The 18461-nt window shown below is 40.4% G+C and overlaps 1 protein-coding gene across 4 annotated transcripts in view; it reads left to right on the top strand.

The window, feature by feature from the left end:
* FRAS1 (Fraser extracellular matrix complex subunit 1) overlaps nt 1–18461 on the top strand; it is a 409111-nt gene that overhangs the window by 301880 nt on the left and 88770 nt on the right. For all 4 annotated transcript variants that reach the window (XM_059156621.1, XM_059156705.1, XM_059156534.1 and 1 more), the window contains 4 exons: nt 1121–1153; nt 9754–9885; nt 11131–11256; nt 13434–13681. In XM_059156621.1, the coding sequence (XP_059012604.1) occupies nt 1121–1153; nt 9754–9885; nt 11131–11256; nt 13434–13681 (539 nt within the window). The remainder of the gene's footprint in view (nt 1–1120; nt 1154–9753; nt 9886–11130; nt 11257–13433; nt 13682–18461) is intronic.

Raw genomic sequence — 18461 nt, 5'->3', positions numbered from 1 at the left:
GTCCCAAATAACTGCATTTCTTTGAATACAAACCATTTTTCGCACTTCCACTGAGCCACGATAGTTCATCTTCGTTACCCTTCTCTCTCCCCTCGACCCAGTACCCAAAGCTGCTGATCGGGATGCAGGAGTTTTGAGTCCTAAACCTAAATACTTCTGTGCCTTGGAATGATTCTAAAAATCTTGAAGCCGGTTCCCTTATGATCTTTAAGGTGTATGTACATAACATGATTAATAGGGAATATTATGTTTATATAGTAGCCTTACTCATCCAGAACCGCTAGTGATTTCTTATGTAATTTGAACATGGGTTAAATAATTTTAGAGTTACATCTTAAATTATAGAAAGCATTTAAAGTCACATTTTCCATTATATACATAAATGCAATTGTCCAGAAAATGATTAAGTCTTCTTTGAAAATATTGAAACGTGGGTGTAGGCCTCCTCTCAAGGAGGATCCCCAGTGTTTGGTAACTGGGTAACTAATAGCCCATGAAAATGTTCATGGTTCTCTAACCCCTACTTCAAAAGACCTACTTTACAAAGAAACTCAGGATGTCCTGGGATTAGAAGGAAGGAAATCGTGTCAGCCGTGGTTGAAGTTATTTCTGTATCTATTATACTTGCCTAAGTTCCTAGAGCCTTTTTAGAGAGAGCAGAGTCCTGTCCTGTATAATCTATGGGATAAATGCCATGAGATAAATCTCTCCCATCGTGATAGTGTGTAAATCAATGTCCCAGGCATCACTCAATTCTACAATGGAATAGACCCAGCAGAGAGCCTGTCAGTGATATACGACATCACCCACATTCACCGATTTGTAGGATTTTATGTACTGATAAAATGGGATCTGAATGAATGTATTATAAATCACTCTAACTACTGGGATATAAAATTATTCTACTCTGCCATTCTTTTTGTTACTTAAAATTAGTGCTGGCACCATTAAACTCAATATAACATTAACAAAAGACCTGGTGATCTTTCCTCAAACCATAATAATTTAGGTTAAAACATGCTTTACTTTTCTAACCTCTGCCCCATATTTTGTACCTTCTCCATCTATTTCTGACCCCCAAATGCTCACCAATGTACTGATTTTCTCTTTTCTGTTACAGGTCTTCCAGAATCGGTGAAATTTCACTTCACAGGTGATGATTTTAATAGTAATTTTGTTAGAAAATGGGATTTTTCCTTGCCTTATTAGTCCGTTCTTTTTGTTCCCTTCGTCATTACTATTTTCTAAGAACTGCTTAAAAGTTATAGAAGACAAGTTTTTCTGGAATAGTCACATCTAGTTAAATAGTAACAGCTTGAGTCTGTATTCATAGAAGAAAATTCTCCATCCAGTATTCCAAAGATTAGGGTTGTTTAAGTTCCGTTTCAAACAGTCCCAGTATCTATTAAAAAGAGGTGATCGTGGTTAAGCTCTTAGCCTCTGGATGCAGACTGCCCCGGGGGTCGGTTGCTCTGAGAATGTTTCTTAACCTCTCTGTGCCTGCATGCCTCACTCAACAGTAGGGATGAAAACTAATAATCATACATATATTAAGCTCCCAGAACTATGATTGTCCTGTCATTCCGTGTGACACTCAGCTAATGGATCGTGGTGTAGAGTGTCTTGAACTGAGCCTTCCCTTGATTGCTTTGCTCCTGGAGGGAGATGAAAGCTGTGTGTGGAAGACCCGGGCATCCCAGCTTTGGTTCCCCAGGCCGTAGAAGCTCCATGCTAGCGAGCGGACGTGTGGTCAGATCTGGCATCTCTGTAGAACAGCAGAGGGACAAGCTTTCTTGTTTGAGGTCTGGTGTGAGGATGGGTGGCTGTAAATGACACCCTAAACTGCTGTTTAGTTGGAGTTGACTGTTCCATTGGAATCAACCACCTGTACGTCCTGTTCTATGTCATGGTTGGAGAGAAAAGTCATCTCCCTCACCTCCCAGACCTTCTTTCCTTCTCTGAGGATTTAGAATCACACTTGAATCAACAGTAAATTTCATTGTTGAGTCATTGTTTCTTTTTAATTGAGATGCAGTTGACATATGACCTGTAACAAGTTGAAATACAGCATCATGTTAGTTTCAGGTGCACAGCATCTGATTGAGTATTTGGGTGTATTACAAAATGGTCAGGACGATAAGTCTAGTTAATATCAGCCACCATATGTAGTTACAAATTATTTTTCTTGTAACTTCAGCATTTACTGTCTCCCTAATGTAATACTATATTATAACTGTAGTTACCATGCTGTAATTACACCCCTATGACTTAGTCATAGCTAGAGGTTTGTACCTTTTGGCTCCCTTCAGCTATTTCAGAGCCCCTTGTCCCAACCCCACCTCTGACAACTACCAGTTTGTTGTTTTCTGTAGTTCTAAGCTTGGATTTATTTGTTTGGTTGGTTGGAGCCCAGAAATCAATGAGATCATAAGGTATTTGCCCTTTTCTGTCTGACCTGTTTCATTTAGCTTCATGCCTCCAGGGTCCATCCATGTTATTACAAATGGCAAGATTTTCTTTTTTATGACTGAGTGATATTTCATTGCATATGCACACGACCTTTTCTTTATCTGTTCATCTGTCAGTGACACTTGGGTTGATTCTACGTCATGGTTATTGTCAATAATGCTTCAGTAAACATGGGGGTACGTATATCTTTTCAAATTAGTGTTTTCATTCTTTTTTTAGGATTTTATTTATTTATTTGAGAGAAAAAGAGAGCACATGCACTGGCGGGGGGTGGAGAAAGGACAGAGGGAGACGGAGAAGCAGACCTCCCACTGAGCAGGGAGCCCAACTCAGGACTGGATCCCAGGACCCTCGGGTCATGACCTGAGCCAAAGGCAGACACTTAACCGACTAAGCCACCCAGGCACACAAAGTGTTTTCATTTTCTTTGGATCACCCAGAAGCAGAGTTGCTGGATCATGTACTATTTCTGTTTTGTTGTTTGTTGTTTTTTTTTTTTTTCCTTAAAGATTATTTATTTATTTATTTGACAGACAGAGATAACAAGTAGGCGGAGAGGCAGGCAGAGAGAGAGGGGGAAGCAGGCTCCCTGCTGAGCAGAAAGCCGGATGCAGGGCTCGATCCCAGGACCCCAAGATCATGACCCGAGCTGAAGGCAGAGGCTCAACCCACTGAGCCACCCAGGCGCCCCACTATTTCTGTTTTTAATTTTTTGTGGAAATGTCATACTATTTTCTATAGAAGCTGTACTAGTTTATATTTCCCCGAACAATGCCCATGTATTCTTTTCTCCATATCCTGGCCAACACATTTTATTTCTTGTCCTTTTGATATAGCCATTCTAACAGGTGTGAGGTGATACCTCATTGTGGTTTTGGTTTGCATTTCCTTGATGATGAGTGATGTTTAGCTTCTTTCCATGTATCTGTCGGCCATCTGTATCTGTAGGTCTTCTTTAGAAAAATGACTATTCAGATCTTCTGCCCATTTTTTAACTGGATTGTTTGGGGATTTTGCTATTGATTGTATGGGTTCTTTATATATTTTGGATTTTAACCTATCAGATACATAATTTGCAGATATTTCCCCCCATTTGGTAGTTGGGCTTTTCATTTTGTTGATGGTTTTCTTTGCTTTGCAAAAGCTTTTCAGTGTGATGTAGTCCTACTTGTTTGTTTGCTTTTGCTTTTGGTTTCAAATCCAAAAAAATCATCCCCAAGGCTGATATTAAGGAGCTTCCACCTTTGTTTTCTTCCAGGACTTTTATGGTTTCAGGTCTTACATTCAAGTATTTATCCATTTTGAGTTTATTTTTGTGTGCAGCATAAGATAATGGTACTGTTTCCTTCATTTGCGTGAGGCTGTCGAGTTTTCTCAACACCATGGGTTGAAGAGACTGTCTTTCTCCATTGCATCTTCTTGGCTCCTTTGTCATACGTCAATTAGCCATATGCATGCAGGTTTATTTCTGGGTTCTCTGTTCTATTCTATTCATCTCTACTGATCGGTTTTTATGGTAATACTATGCTATTTTGATTACTGCAGCATTGTAATACAGTTTGAGAGAGCCTGTGCCTCCAGCCTTATTCTTCTTTCTCAAGATCGCTCTGTCTTTTCCGGGCCTTTCGTGGTTTCATACAAAAGTAGCATCATTTGTCCTATTTCTGTGGAAAATGCCATTGGACATTTGACGGGATTGCATAGAATCTGCAGACTACATTGGTTGTTATGGACATTTTGACAATATTAAGTCTTCTAATCCATGAGCGTAGAATATCTTTCTATTTATTTGTGTCTTCTTCAGGTTCTTTCTTCCAAGTACAGGTCTTTTATCTCCTTACTTAAATTTACGCCTAGGTATTTCATTCTTTTTGATGCAGTTGAAAATGGGATTACTTTCTTTTTTTTTTAATTTTTTCAATTTATTTATTTTCAGAAAAATAGTATTCATTATTTTTTCACCACACCCAGTGCTCCATGCAATCCGTGCCCTCTATAATGCCCACCACCTGGTACCCCAACCTCCCACCCCCCCACCCCTTCAAACCCCTCAGATTGTTTTTCAGAGTCCATAGTCTCTCGTGATTCACCTCCCCTTCCAATTTCCCCCAACTCCCTTCTCCTCTCTAACTCCCCATGTCCTCCATGATATTTGTTATGCTCCACAATGAAGTAAAACCATAGGATAACTGACTCTCTCTGCTTGACTTGTTTCACTCAGCATCATCTCTTCCAGTCCCGTCCATGTTGCTACAAAAGTTGGGTATTCGTCCTTTCTGATGGAGGCATCATACTCCATAGTGTATATGGACCACATCTGCCTTATCCATTCGTCCGTTGAAGGGCAACTTGGTTCTTTACACAGTTTGGCGACCATGGCCATTGCTGCTATGAACATTGGGGTGCAGATGGCCCTTCTTTTCACCACATCTGTATCTTTGGGGTAAATACCCAAGAGTGCAATTGCAGGGTCATAGGGAAGTTCTATTTTTAATTTCTTGAGGAATCTCCACACTGTTCTCCAAAGAGGCTGCACCAACTTGCATTCCCACCAACAGTGGAAGAGGGTTCCCCTTTCTCCACATCCTCTCCAACACATGTTGTTTTCTGTTTTGTTAATTTTGGCCATTCTAACTGGTGTAAGGTGATATCTCAATGTGGTTTTAATTTGAATCTCCCTGAGGGCTAATGATGATGAACATTTTTTTCATGTGTCTGATAGCCATTTGTATGTCTTTCTTAACATCTCCAAGAGTTTATTATTGGGGTATAGAAATGCAAGAGATTTTTGTATGGTTTTGCATCCTACAACTTTACTAAATTTCTTTATTATTTCTAACAGTGTTTGGTGGCATCGAGGGTTTTCCATATATAATATCATGTCATCTGCAAATGATGACAGTTTTACTTCTTCCCTTCCAATTTGGATGCCTTATTATTCTTTATCCAGTGTGTTATCATTATTATTATTAATATTATTATTATTTAAGATTTTGTTTATTTATTTGACAGACAGAGATCACAAGTAGGCAGAGAAGCAGGCAGAGAGAGAGGAGGAAGTAGGCTCCCTGCCGAACAGAGAGCCCGATGCAGGGCTGAATCCCAGGACCCTGAGATCATGACCCGATTCAAGGCAGAGGCTTTAACTCACTGATCCACCCAGGCGCCCCCAGTGTTTTATTGTTATTGATGTGAACCCAGTATCAGGTCATTTCCAGTGATTGACTTCTAGATAATTCATACAATCAGTAATAATATACAACAGATTATATAGTATTTCACTTTTTATAAAGCAATATGCAATATAAATTGTCTTATTTAATCCTCGTAACAAGACTGTAAGGACAGGTATTATTTTTAGCATTTTAAGGCCAGGGAAATGAAGGGTCATTAAGTAATCTGCCCAGATCTCCAGTCCTGGTTAACAGTAGAGCCAAGACTTAAATACAAGTTTCTGACATGGAACATGGGATATTTTATTTAGTCTGGTCTGTATGTGTGTTGGTTGTGAAAAACAAGTATCATAAGAGTGTGCCTGTTTTGTTTCTAAGCCTCAACTTTTACCTGAAATCTTGAATAGGTGAAGGGGTTAACTATTACCTTCTCCAGGACTGTAAGTTAAGTGGTCCTGGAACCCATTATACAGGGTAAAGGAAATAGATGTTGGGCTGACCTCAAATTAATTTATCTTATTTCTGCCTGAGGTTGGTTGGTTGGTTTCTTTCTTTCTTTTGCTGTTGTTGAATGAATTTTTTTTTAAAGTGTTCTAAAGATTGAATTTTTTTAGAGCAGTTTTAGGTTTACAAAAACATTGAAAGTACAGAGAAGTCCCCATTCACTCTGCCCCCACAGATACCCAGGCATAGCATAACTTCTCCCTTGTCAACATCCCTCGCCAAAATGGTACATTTGTTACTAAGGGTGACCCTACACTGACATGTCATAATCAACCACAGTCGGTAGTTACTGTCGGGTTCATTCTTGGTGTTGCACATTCTGTGGGTTTTGGCCAGTGGATAATGACATGTATCTGTCACTGTGATATCCTATAGTGTATCTTCACTGCCCTAGAAATCCCCTGTGTTCTCTGTTCACCTCCCAGACCCACTTCCCACCTTCGGCAACCACTGTTCTTTTTATTGTCTTCCAGAGTTTTGTATTTTCCAGAATGTCACAGAGTGAGAGTCACACAGTGTAGGGTCTTTTCAGGTTGGCGTAGTTCACTTAGCAATATGCATTTTAGGGTCTTCTGTGTCTCTCCGTGGCTTTGTAATTCATTTATTTTTAGTGCTGAATGACACTCCATTGTCGAGAAGTACCACAGCTTATTTCATCCTTTTGTCTACTAAAGGACGTCTTAGATGCTTCCAAGCTTTAGCAATTGTAACTAAAGCTGTTATAAACATCTATATGCAGGTTTTGTATGGACCTAAGTTTTCAAATCCTTGGGGTAAACACCAAAGAGTGCAATTGCTGTATTACATGGTAAGAGTATATTTAGTTTTGTTTTTAAAAGAAGAGCCAAGTTGTCTTCCAGAAGGGCTGTGCCACTTTGCATTCCCACCGGCAGTGTGTAAGTTTTTGCTCCACATCCTCACCAGCATTTGGTGTTGTCAGTGTTCCAGATTTTGGCAATTTTAATTGGTGCATAATAGCATCTTATAATTGTTTTAATTTCCGTGTCTCTACTGACACATGATGAGGAGCTTCTTCTCATGTGTTTATCTGCCATCCATGTATTTTATTTGGTGAGATATCCATTAAGGTCTTTGGTCTGTTTTTTAATTGGGCTCTTTTTTTATTATTGGGTTTTATGAATTCTTTGTACATTTTTAATAACAATTCTGTATCATGTGAATGTTTTGAAAATATTTTTTCTTCCAGTTTATGGCTTTTCCTTTCATACACTTAACATTGCCTTTCACAGAACAGAAGTTTTTAATTTTAATGACGTCCAGCTTATCAGTGATTTCTTTCATGGATCATGTCTTTTGTGTTTTATCTAAAGAGGCATCACCTTTCCCAAGATCATCTCATTTTCGCCTCTGTTGTCTTATAGGAGTTTGATAGTTTTGCCTTTCACATGTAGGTCCATGAGCCATTTCAAGTTCATTGTTGGGAAGGGTATAAAAGTTTCCCTTTCGTTAAGGAGAACATTTTTTGGAAACTGGTAGGAAGCCATCTCCTTTAGCAGAGTTTTGTGAGAGAAAATGTTAAATTGGGCACATACTGAGCTAAGGTGGCAACAAGCCCGAGCCTGGACATTGACCCAGAGTGAGGAAGAACAGCTCATTTGGTCGATGGGCTAAGACAGGAAGGGAGGCTGACACTCCTGACCTGACTGCTTCAGACCAAGCCCAGACTCTCTGCAGAGCCATCCTGAGCAAGGGAAATACACGAGGCAAGTGGTGCTCGCAGGGAGCCTCTGACCTAAAGAGGCAAACTGTTTCTCAGAGAAATCAGAAACGTTGCTTAAAGGAACAGCTAGACATATAATTGCTGACATTTGGATTGTAAGTTCTTATATTTGTTTACGAAACTCCGCACCCCACTGATAGATTTTCTAGTTACAAAACATGTGCCAGCAAATAGCTCTCTTCCGTTTACTCACAGAGGGAAAGATAGGCGAGGGTCACCCTGATGGCGCGGTGGCGTTACCAAGACTCTGGCGCGTTGGGGTGTCTCCCTCCCTCTGCGGCAGTAAGGGTGGTGAAGGCCCCCCGAGGTCTGCCCCGCTTAAAAGTGAAATCAATGCAAATCATTTCATAAAGTAAAATTGTATCTCACAATAGTGATTTTTATTTAAGGCACGTGTTCTTAACTTAGATCCCAGAAGCTTCAGAGATTCAGCATCTGCTGAAATTTGTGGGAAATGTTCCTATGTTTGTCCCCCAAGTCTCCAAACATTAGGAATTGTCTGTTCCTGTCCCTGATGTTCCAGAGAGGAGGTCGAGCCTAAACAAAGAAGCAGGGGCAACTGTCGTGGCATTTGGCCGAATGACCAGAGCCATAAACCTTCATTCGCAGGCGGAATGTCTCCTCCTTCAGTAGGGCTATTTCTGGACCGCTCTAGGACATGGAGTGCACCTTATAAAACCCAGCCATCTCCTTTAGATCTGTTCTCAGGGAAAAAAACAAATCTAAAGCCCAAGTGGGATCATTACGAGCAGCCGCTGAGCATCCCTTTACTTCACTTAAGTAGATGCCAGCCTCCTGCGGACTTGCTGCTGAGTCCAGAAGAAGGGGACGAAGGAAACCGGCCCGGAGGCAGGCAGAGCTCACATTAGAACAATCAACAGCAGCGTTTTGTCCGTAGCGACTACCGATAAACACGTCGGTGAACCGCTGGTACAGATGTTCTTCCAAACCTGGCTTTGGAGACTCGAGGGGGCTTTAAGGTCCGGGAAGGTGGGAATCAGTCAACCGCCAGACACACCTGCTTCCGTTTCCCGCAGGTGACTGGCGTTCGCTTGGATGTCAGACAATCCAGGAAATAAAATCTTAAAGTCATGGTTCTCCTCACAAAGTATCTTCCGTGTATTGCAGTGTGTGACGATCCCGTAAAAACTGAATAGGTCTGCTTGCTTCCCAATAATTGCCTTCTGAGATACTCGCGTGGGTATTTTCTGTCCTTTTTAAAAAGCTCTTTCCTCATGAGACGGATGTGTCATTTCTAAACGAGATCTCTTGAAAGAAAATATTTTTCCAGGACATGAGGAGAATGAATCAAAAAATAATTCCATAAATAAGAGTCTTTTAATTTTATTTTTAGAATTTATTTATTTACTTATTTGAGAGATTGAGAGAGAGAGAGAGAGAGAGAGAACACAAGCAGGGAGAGTGACAGAGGGAGAGGGAAAAGCAGACTCTCCGCTGAGCCCGGCGCCCAAAGCGGGGCTCGATCCCAGGACCCCGAGATCATGACGTGAGCTGAAGGCAGAGGCTTAATTGACTGAGCCACCCAGGTGCCACTCATAAATAAAGTCTTTACGGGCATCATTGAAGGGTGCAGATTTTATATTACTTTCTTTTCCACTAACATTTACCAGGATCACCTTGTCGTGGAGCTTGCTTTATAGAATGACTTTGTTATTATGGTCTTTTAGCCTTTCATTATCCAGGAGAGAAAACCTCGTGAGGCGCGCTCACAATCTTCCTTGCTTGCTTACATTTTCCGTTTGTGAGCATCGCTTCAAAGTGTCCAGGTGATCTGAGAATCTCCTGGGAAGCCCCTGATGGTGACCAGGCTACACGTCGATGTGCATGTGTGTTTATCCTTTCCAGTTTCAGATGGAGCCCACACGAGTCCGGAGATGGTCCTCACCATTCATTTGCTTCCCACTGACCAGCACCTGCCGGCGTTCCAGGTCACAGCTCCCCTGCTTGAGGTCAGCCCAGGAGGGAGCGCTGCTATAGGTAGGAACTGAGCCTAAAAGAAACATGCCTCTGGGAATGGAACCATATTTCAACAGCAGTCCCTGTTTAAACCTCTTGATGGTTGCCAAGAAAGAATGACCTCTTCTTCCAGAAGGGATATGCCTTCTCACCCGTGTCCTTCCCTCTGCCCATTTCCACGCAAATAGAAGCAGCCAGAGAGAAGGAAATAAGCCCTTCCCAGGCCAGTGTTCGGTGACAAAGCACAACACAGAATGTGTTTTCCAGCAGAGACAAGAAGGGAGAGGAGCGGTCTCAGTGGCTGCCCTTGTTTTCTGTTTAGAAGGTGAAGAGCAACAGGAGAAATGACAGATCACAGTAACCTTCAGAAGCTGCAAAGCTTCTGGGCGCGGTTATTCTGTACGTGGTTTTCTTCAGCTCTCAGTGCACTTACTCTTCAGCAGTTTTCCTGATTCTTCCACCCAGCGAGTTTTAAAAGCAAACAGTGGATGTTGTGGGGTTTGTTAGCTGTGCTCTACAGATCCTTATCTGGTTTCTCCCCCTGAGTATTGGCCTGAAATTAATTATCATCCAATTTCTAAACAAGCCTCATGCACAAAGACGATGGCCATGCCACCCTGTTCTTTCTCACTTCTGTGATGGCCCTAGCAGCCGTTGTTTTGTTTTGTTTTTAAGATTTTGTTTATGTATTTAACAGACAGCGATCACAAGTAGGCAGAGAGAGAGAGGGAGAAGCAGGCTCCCTGCTGAGCAGGGAGCCCGATGTGGGGCTCGATCCCAGGACCCTGGGATCATGACCTGAGCTGAAGGCAGAGGCTTTAACCCACTGAGCCACCCAGTGCCCACCTAGCAGCCATTGTTAAGACAACTTGGCTCTTCTGTGGATTCAGAAAAAGAAGGGAATAAATAATGAAAAGCCAAAGCAGTTTCTGGGAGCATTTTTCTGGAAGAAAACCTAGCCCAGCCGGTCAGAACTGACCTATATGTCAGCTTCTGTGCCCTCATTTGTATGGAAAGGTGTTCTTAATTCAGAACTACCTACTTACAAGTTAACATTGGGAAGTAAGTGAACAACTTGCAATTTAGGAATTGACTGTGTCATCAGTTTTTACTCTTCCGTGGTTGACCGGAAGTCAACGGTGCCTTCTTGCAACCATCAGATTGCCCGCAGCAATGCTTCCAGCCTGCCCTGTAGCTGTAATGTAGGCAACTCATACTGTTTGGAACGTACACGTCCTCTCACAGTGACCTGTCTCCCGACTGCAGGACTTCAGCTGGTAATAAGAGACACCGAGACTGCTCCTGAGGAACTCCTCTTTGAGCTCCGGAAACCTCCCGAGCATGGTGTGATCCTGAAGTACACAGCCGAGCTCCAAGGGCCCATGGCCACAGGTAACTGCTTCCTTGGTCATGGGCATGCTTGAAGGGTTTCTTGCTCTAGTTTTATGTCTCAGACAAGAAGTAAAGCAAGTCCGTGGAACGAACGATGAGGAGAGACTTTGAAGGAACAATTTTTAGTTCTTAGTCCATTGGCTGAAAGATTTGGGACTTCTTTCTCTGCACCCACAAGCCAAAACAATGAGGCTGTTTCCTCAAGTTGTGGGTGAAATTAGTTGAAATTGGCTGATTTATCTGGAGTAAATGCATTTAGAACCACCTCATACAAAGCGTCAGGTGCCACTTTCCTGTGGTTGGTCATGAAGATGAGTTTGTCTTCCTTAGTGTTTTTTGTTTTTTTTTTTTAAGATTTTTTTATTTATTTGACAGAGAGAGTAGGCAGAGAGGCAGGCAGAAAGAGAAGGGGAAGCAGGCTCCCTGCTGAGCAGAGAGCCCAATGTAGGGCTCGATCCCAGGACCCTGGGATCGTGACCTGAGCTGAAAGCAGAGGCCTTAACCCACTGAGCCACCCAGGCGCCCCTGTCTTCCTTAGTTTGCTATGTTAATTTTCACAGTCTCCTTAGCACTGAAACTCTGACAGCATAAATAACCTGTGTCTTCATCCATAAAGAAAGAAACACATTTTTTAAGTCGTATCTTCATGATGTAACACTGTGGTAGATCATGGGACCAGCTTTCCAAAGTCATATTTCTTGTACTTTCTTCAATTATAGAAAAATAATACATGTTGATTGTCTTAGAAAGTAGGAAAAAGGACAAGGAACACAGCTCAATCTAATTGTGTAATAGTTAGCCCCTACACATCAAAGTGAGTATTCTGTCTTTCAAAGTAGTCACTTTGGGATGCTATATGCTTATTTCAACAATTTGTACTTTCTCAGAAACCTTTATATAATTCCTAATAGTCATGTAGTCATGCATTCTTTCAAATAGCCCTGCAGAGAGAGGGGAATAAATCTTTGACCTTGAAGTTAGATAGAATTTGAAGAACAACCAACAAGCATTTGGGAGTCACAAAGGCAGATTTTTTAAATTTGCTGAACATAAGAAATATCATGAGAATAGATTTCTAGCATCCTAAGGGAACTACTTAAGGAGCTTTACCAGTCAGAACCCAGTCACCTTAACATTATATTTAACCTATACTGTGTAACTAATATATACCATCTAAAGATGTTTGTAAAATATTTTATTATTTCTTTTAAAGCACAATACCACTAACACCAGTAAATCACAATAACACAGTGTCAAGAGAAGACTTAGAAGACAAATACAGAAAATGAATAAATTCTTTAGTCACACTCATAGCACCAATTACTAGTGCCAATAATCTGTCAGGAAGTAGAGTTGAATATAACATCCAAGAAGACCAATTTTTCAGTTATACTCTCTGGAATCCTGGGGGCCCATGACGTTAAGAGGCATATCTTGTAGAAAGGGTTCCATGACCAAACAACTTTGGAATGCTTTAATATTTCCCTATTGAAGATTCTAAAATTCTAATAAATCCTGCAGTTCAAAAAAATTATTAGTTTTAAATTTTGTTTAATCTGTTTTCCCAAAGTTATATGACCTTGAGACTTTTTCACACACCTGTGAAATCTGTCAAAAATTTGTATTCCAGACCTACAATGTTTGGATTTCTAACTTTAAGTCTGTTTTTAAATTTTTAGGTATTTTTGAATTTAGAAAAACCTTATACTCCCAACTAAAATGAAGACTGCTACAGATCCATCAACCATAATTTATTTTCTTAACTTTTTCCAAAAAAATTCAGTGTCAAGGTTAGATCCAAGATTAGGTCGTCCTAAAGAGTAGAGGCTTGACCTTTATTCTCTAAAACTAAGAATGATGACTGGATCTCACAGAAGCAGATTTGAGCTCAGTATGATTAAGAACTTAAACAAAGCTATCTCCAGTGGGATTGGCTGCCTTGTAAAGCAGTGAGCCTCCCACCCTGAGAAGTGTTGAAGGACAGGCTGAATAACCCCCTTTCAAGAGTGGTGTAAAGGGAATCCTACACTGGGTGTGTGGTTGAGCTAATTAACTTACAACTCCCAGAGTATATGATCCTATATGTACTTCAAAATCCTGAGAACAAAGGTGTTATATACATGAAAAGCGTTATTCCCAGAAGGAATTGGCTTTGCAATATGTCTTCCTCTCGGAAGGTGACACCTTCACATATGAAGATATTGAGAAAAATGTTCTGCAGTACCTACACGATGGCTCCTCTGCCCGGGAAGACAGCATGGAGATCTCAGTCACAGATGGCACGTCAGCGACAACCGTGGAAGTGAAAGTGGAGGTGTCACTCTCAGAGGACCGGGGGCCTCAGCTGGCTGCTGGTGCCTCTCTGAGCATCACCGTGGCCAGTAAAAGCACAGCCGTAATCACCAGGTCACACCTCGCTTATGTCGTAAGTTCTTCTTGTTCACTGCACCCTCTCCCTGGGCTTGACTAGAGAGCAGTGCCATGGCTGAAGATTCAGGGCATCAGGTCGGTGGCCATACAAGGAAGTTTCTTCTCAGCCCCCCAGAGCTCCGCTCCATTGTTTATTCTGGCTGCTCCCCACGTCTCCTGAGCAGACAAGGGAACGAGCGGAACTTTGGTGGAAACACAATGAGATTGTGTAGGGATGGGTGATGGTCAACAGGAAACAGTGCCTATGCCGGAAAAGCCTGAGTCTCCATTTTTTAAAGCTCCATCCATAATATTTCAAATGGCAATTTTGAGGAAAGAACACTTTAGAAGAACACACCTGATTTATGACTAATAAGTAATAATATTTCATGGCCCGCTGAGAGGAAGCTCACTTTCACCAGCTTTGGTCTCAGGGCCAGATCTAGACAGAATGCTGGCACATTCCTTTGGCAGTACCTCTCTGCCGGGCTTCCTAGGCACGATTCCTGACTCACCCTCCATCCCATGCCCCAAAAGAAGCCCTGTATTTAGGGAACCAAGGGTAGTTTGAGGGACATCAGGGCTTTTTTTTCCATCTGGCCCTAACTTGCTAAGTGACCCTGGTTAATTATACTCCTCTCTCCTGGAGCTAAGGATAATGAGGATAATTAATTTTATTTTTCTGTTATGTGTATTGTAAACATACACAAATTCGCTATGTAAACATAATAGTTCTGACAAATACCTTGAAAATAATGATGGTTATTTGAATGGTAATCATTCTTAGTATTGAGCTTTTCCTTACCTACATTAAAATTCCCACCAGTGACCTGGGCTTTTTCTTTCTTTCATTGGTTTTTTTGTTTGTTAGTTTGTTTGTTTTTTAATACTATATAGTTTTAAGTAATCCTTTTCTGGGCTAAAGAGTCCGGCTGTAAAATCTAGTCCTGGATAGTAGCATGTGAGATAAAACATTGGCCTGGGAACAATTGCTTCAATTGCTTTAGCACAGATTTTCCCCTCAAATTGTCTTTTCTTAAATTATGGGAAACTGCATTCCACCCTGATTCTTCTCATGGGTCTAGTATAGTTTCAGAACAGCTTTTGTTTTTTTGTTTTTTGTTTTTTTTTAACTGACAGGTGATTTTACCATAGGTTATGGTCTTCTAAATCTTATGAAACTCCATGAATTCATAAAAATGCATGAATACAGATTTAATCAATAGATCACCAAGGCTTGAAAAATGTTTGACAGGCCAAAATAGCTCTCCAGGAGCAGTTCCTGCCCATTAACTGCATATTATAAGCTGCATATCAAAATGCGAGCCCATTGGCAACCGAACATGTATTTTCAGAAATTGATTGAATGTGAATTTACTCACCAGAGCAGAAAGACTCCAAAAGAACTGTTTGAGCCTGCTGAAAGCATAGCATATTTTAAAGACTTAGCTAAGTTATATACTAACTTTCGCTGAGGGTTGTAGAAGAAATTTGTACTTAGTGTCATGGGGAAAATTTTTCCAGATATGCGTAGTTAGTAACTTTGCAGTGAACATCCAGAAAGGTTGGAAAAGCCACCTGAAATGCTGATCATAAATGGAACAGAATATAAAAAGGTAGGAGCAGAAGAGCCTGTTTTTAATTAGTGTGTTATTAACTGCAGGAGGGTGACATGGTGCCAAGAGAGACAAAAGGTAAAAGGGGGATCCGGTGTGATTTGTTTCTAAATGATGCTTTCCCAACAGTTTGCTATGTACTGCAGGCAAACAAGTTGTGGTGGTGGGGGGGGGGGGTGTTTTGTAGTTAGAACGGATGACTTTTAAACAGGCTTACCACTTACTAGCGTAATAACCCGGGCAGGGTACTTAACTCTCTGGGACTCAGCTTTCTCATCTGTAATGTGGGAGAAGAAGATAGAAGATTAATCTTAAAAAGCTGATGGTATTTCCATGCACCAGCCAAAAATACAATAGTTCAAAGTATGATACTATCTCTAATAGCATCACATAAAACATACCCAGGGATAAATGTAACAAAAGGATGGTAATTTCTAGGGAAAACTGATACAATGAACAAGTAAAGAAAATCCAAAAGAATGTCTTGACAAAGTATTAGAAAGAAAGGGAGCATTTACAAGGGGTCAGATAGAAGACAGACAAAGCAATAGTATTGCTAGACATAAGCAAAAAATAGCCAGTAAATGTAACGAAAAAGATGATGCCGCTTACAAAAGCATTATAAAAATCATGTTTGTTTGACTAAATCTAACAAAAACTAGACAGGACTTCTACGAGGAATGTTATAACACTTACTTAATGGACAAACATTTAAAAAACACCCAATAAATAATGAGACATTCCATATGCACGAGCAGGAAGATTTAGTAGCAAAAAGGAATCCATTCTCCTGCGCATCATTCTTTCCATTCAGCTGAGCTCCAGTCAAATGCCCGGTGCGCTTTTTATGGATCTTGATAAGCTGATTTTACAATAAAGAACAAAGGGCCAAAATTCTGCCAAAGAATCATAGGAGAGCAAGGGCTTGCCCTATCAGCTATCAGGAGTGATTATAAACCTGCACTGTTTAAAGCAGTTCGCCCAGGAATACACCAGATAGAGTCCAGCAACAGACCGACACATGGAACTGTGTTGTAAAATCAGTGGAAACGGTAGGAACTATTTAAAATCTAGACCTGAGCAAAATGGTTATTCATATGGATAAAAAAAGAACTTGTAGTTCTCCCTCACACTGTACACAGAGATTAACTTCAGGCAAATCAAGCACTGAAATTCTACAATTCTTTGTGGCCAATAGGTGAGTATTTTTAGGTATTGGGAAAGGAGAGAATTTTTTAAACTAGAAACAAAAAGTGCTAACTGTAAAGAAAAGATTGATAAACTTGACTATATTAAAATTAAATTTCTATTCCCCCAAACACATCAGAAATACAAAAAAACAGACAAGTTACAAATTGGAAACAGATATTTGAAATACATATAACCAAAAACAACAAAGAAAATACAAAAAAGTCTGCAGATCAAGAAGAAAAAATAACCCAGTAGAAGAATGAACAAGAGACAGTAATAGGAATTTCAGAAGAGAAATCCATAGGGCCAATAAATATAAAAAGAGATAATCACTTTTTTAGGCATCACGGGAAGCAAAAAACACTATATACCATATCATACCAATTCAACTGGCAGAAATTTCAAAGTCTGAAAGTACCAAATGTTGGAGAGGAAATGGATCTGCAGAAGGTTCTTTGCTGATGGAAGAGTCAACTTAACAAACCATTTTGGGAAAGAATTTGGCATTTTCCTGTGAGGAAGAGCAATCGTATACCGTCACCATTCCACCCCTAGATTCCTCTCCAAGAGAAAGTTTCATATGTATACCAAACGACATGCCCAAGAAAATTCAGAGCAACAGTGTTTGTAGTAGCCAAAATACTGAATCTAGACAAATGTCCATCGACAGGGTAATATAACCTGTGATGCACTTCCTCTGTGGGACACAGAGATGAACTGTTGCTGCGTATAATGATATCGATGGATCTCAGCGGTCCACTACTGAGTAAAAAGGAAAGTAGGTCCCACAAGGGGAAAGTCTAACTAACTCTCCTTTCATAAGTTTTTGGAAAACAACTAAAAATACTTTGTAGTAATATATCAAATAATATCAAGGAATTTCAAGGAAATGAGAAATAAAACCCAGGGTCATGGGAGACCCAAGGACACGGTAAAGGAGGAACACACACATAATTGTTAATTATCAGTGTTCTAGTCCTTGTGTTGAATGGTGGGTCAACAGATGTATAAGCAATAAAAAGAAAATGAAAAAATCAATGCAAAAGGGGTAAGAAAGTTGGAAAATTACAGGAGGACACGTCTACATTCTTATGAGAGTTTATGTATCCATCATATCTTAGATATGCCGAAGTAGTAATTTTATTTAATTATAAAAATAATTAACAATTATTTTCTGAAATTATGCTGGCGTTTTCAGAAGAAAAAAAACCGAGGTGATTTCGCACTTTTTCAAACCAAGCAGTCATTTGAGATTTGAAACATTAAAATAAATCGGCCTGACATTGAAATAGCATTTTTTTTTTTTTTTGGCCAAATTTGCCAATGTGGAATTTTGAAGCTATTCATTCTAATCAAGAGGCAGGAGCTCTGTCCTTGTAATTCATCACCTTCTCGCAAGATAATACCTTGGAACTCTTAGCTGTCTTTTAAAATTCTCTCTCAGAGGGTACTCATAGTAATTCTAGGAAATAGTATGTTGGAGGTCTGCCTATTGTATTTGATAACCCATGTGGAAAAATAGAGAACCTTCTAAAGTATTAATTTAAGGGAAATTTTCTGAAGTTTGGCAGCTTTGATGAATTTGAGTTTCCTCCCTTAATTGTGTCAGGTGATGTAAGGAGATAAGGAAAATTCTGTGACCTTGCAGTGAGGCTCTGACCTGTCGATTTAAAAAGGCCCCTAGAGGTAGAAGCAAAAACTGACTAACATCCTCTGCCCCAGATCACCTGGTGTCTATGCTGAGCACATTCCTGATCCATACTTCAACCAGTTTTACAACGTAAGCATGGAAGTTTGCATTTCAAAGTATGTTCACAGCCAACTGCTCTAAAAGACAATGACTCAGGGAAGCTCTCCAAGAAGATGTTGCCAGCCTCCTAGATATTTCCACAATATCCTTAAAGAAAGAGGAAATTGTTCATTAAGACATACAGCTGTTCGTGGAGAAACACAGAAAGCCAATTTTATTTCTTAATAAGCCTTGCAGAA

The sequence above is a fragment of the Mustela lutreola genome, chromosome 1 (assembly GCF_030435805.1).
Source record: "Mustela lutreola isolate mMusLut2 chromosome 1, mMusLut2.pri, whole genome shotgun sequence".
Classification (NCBI taxonomy): Eukaryota; Metazoa; Chordata; class Mammalia; order Carnivora; family Mustelidae; genus Mustela; species Mustela lutreola.
The sequence above is the reverse complement of the archived record's forward strand: the minus strand, read 5'-3'. Positions and strand labels throughout refer to the sequence as shown.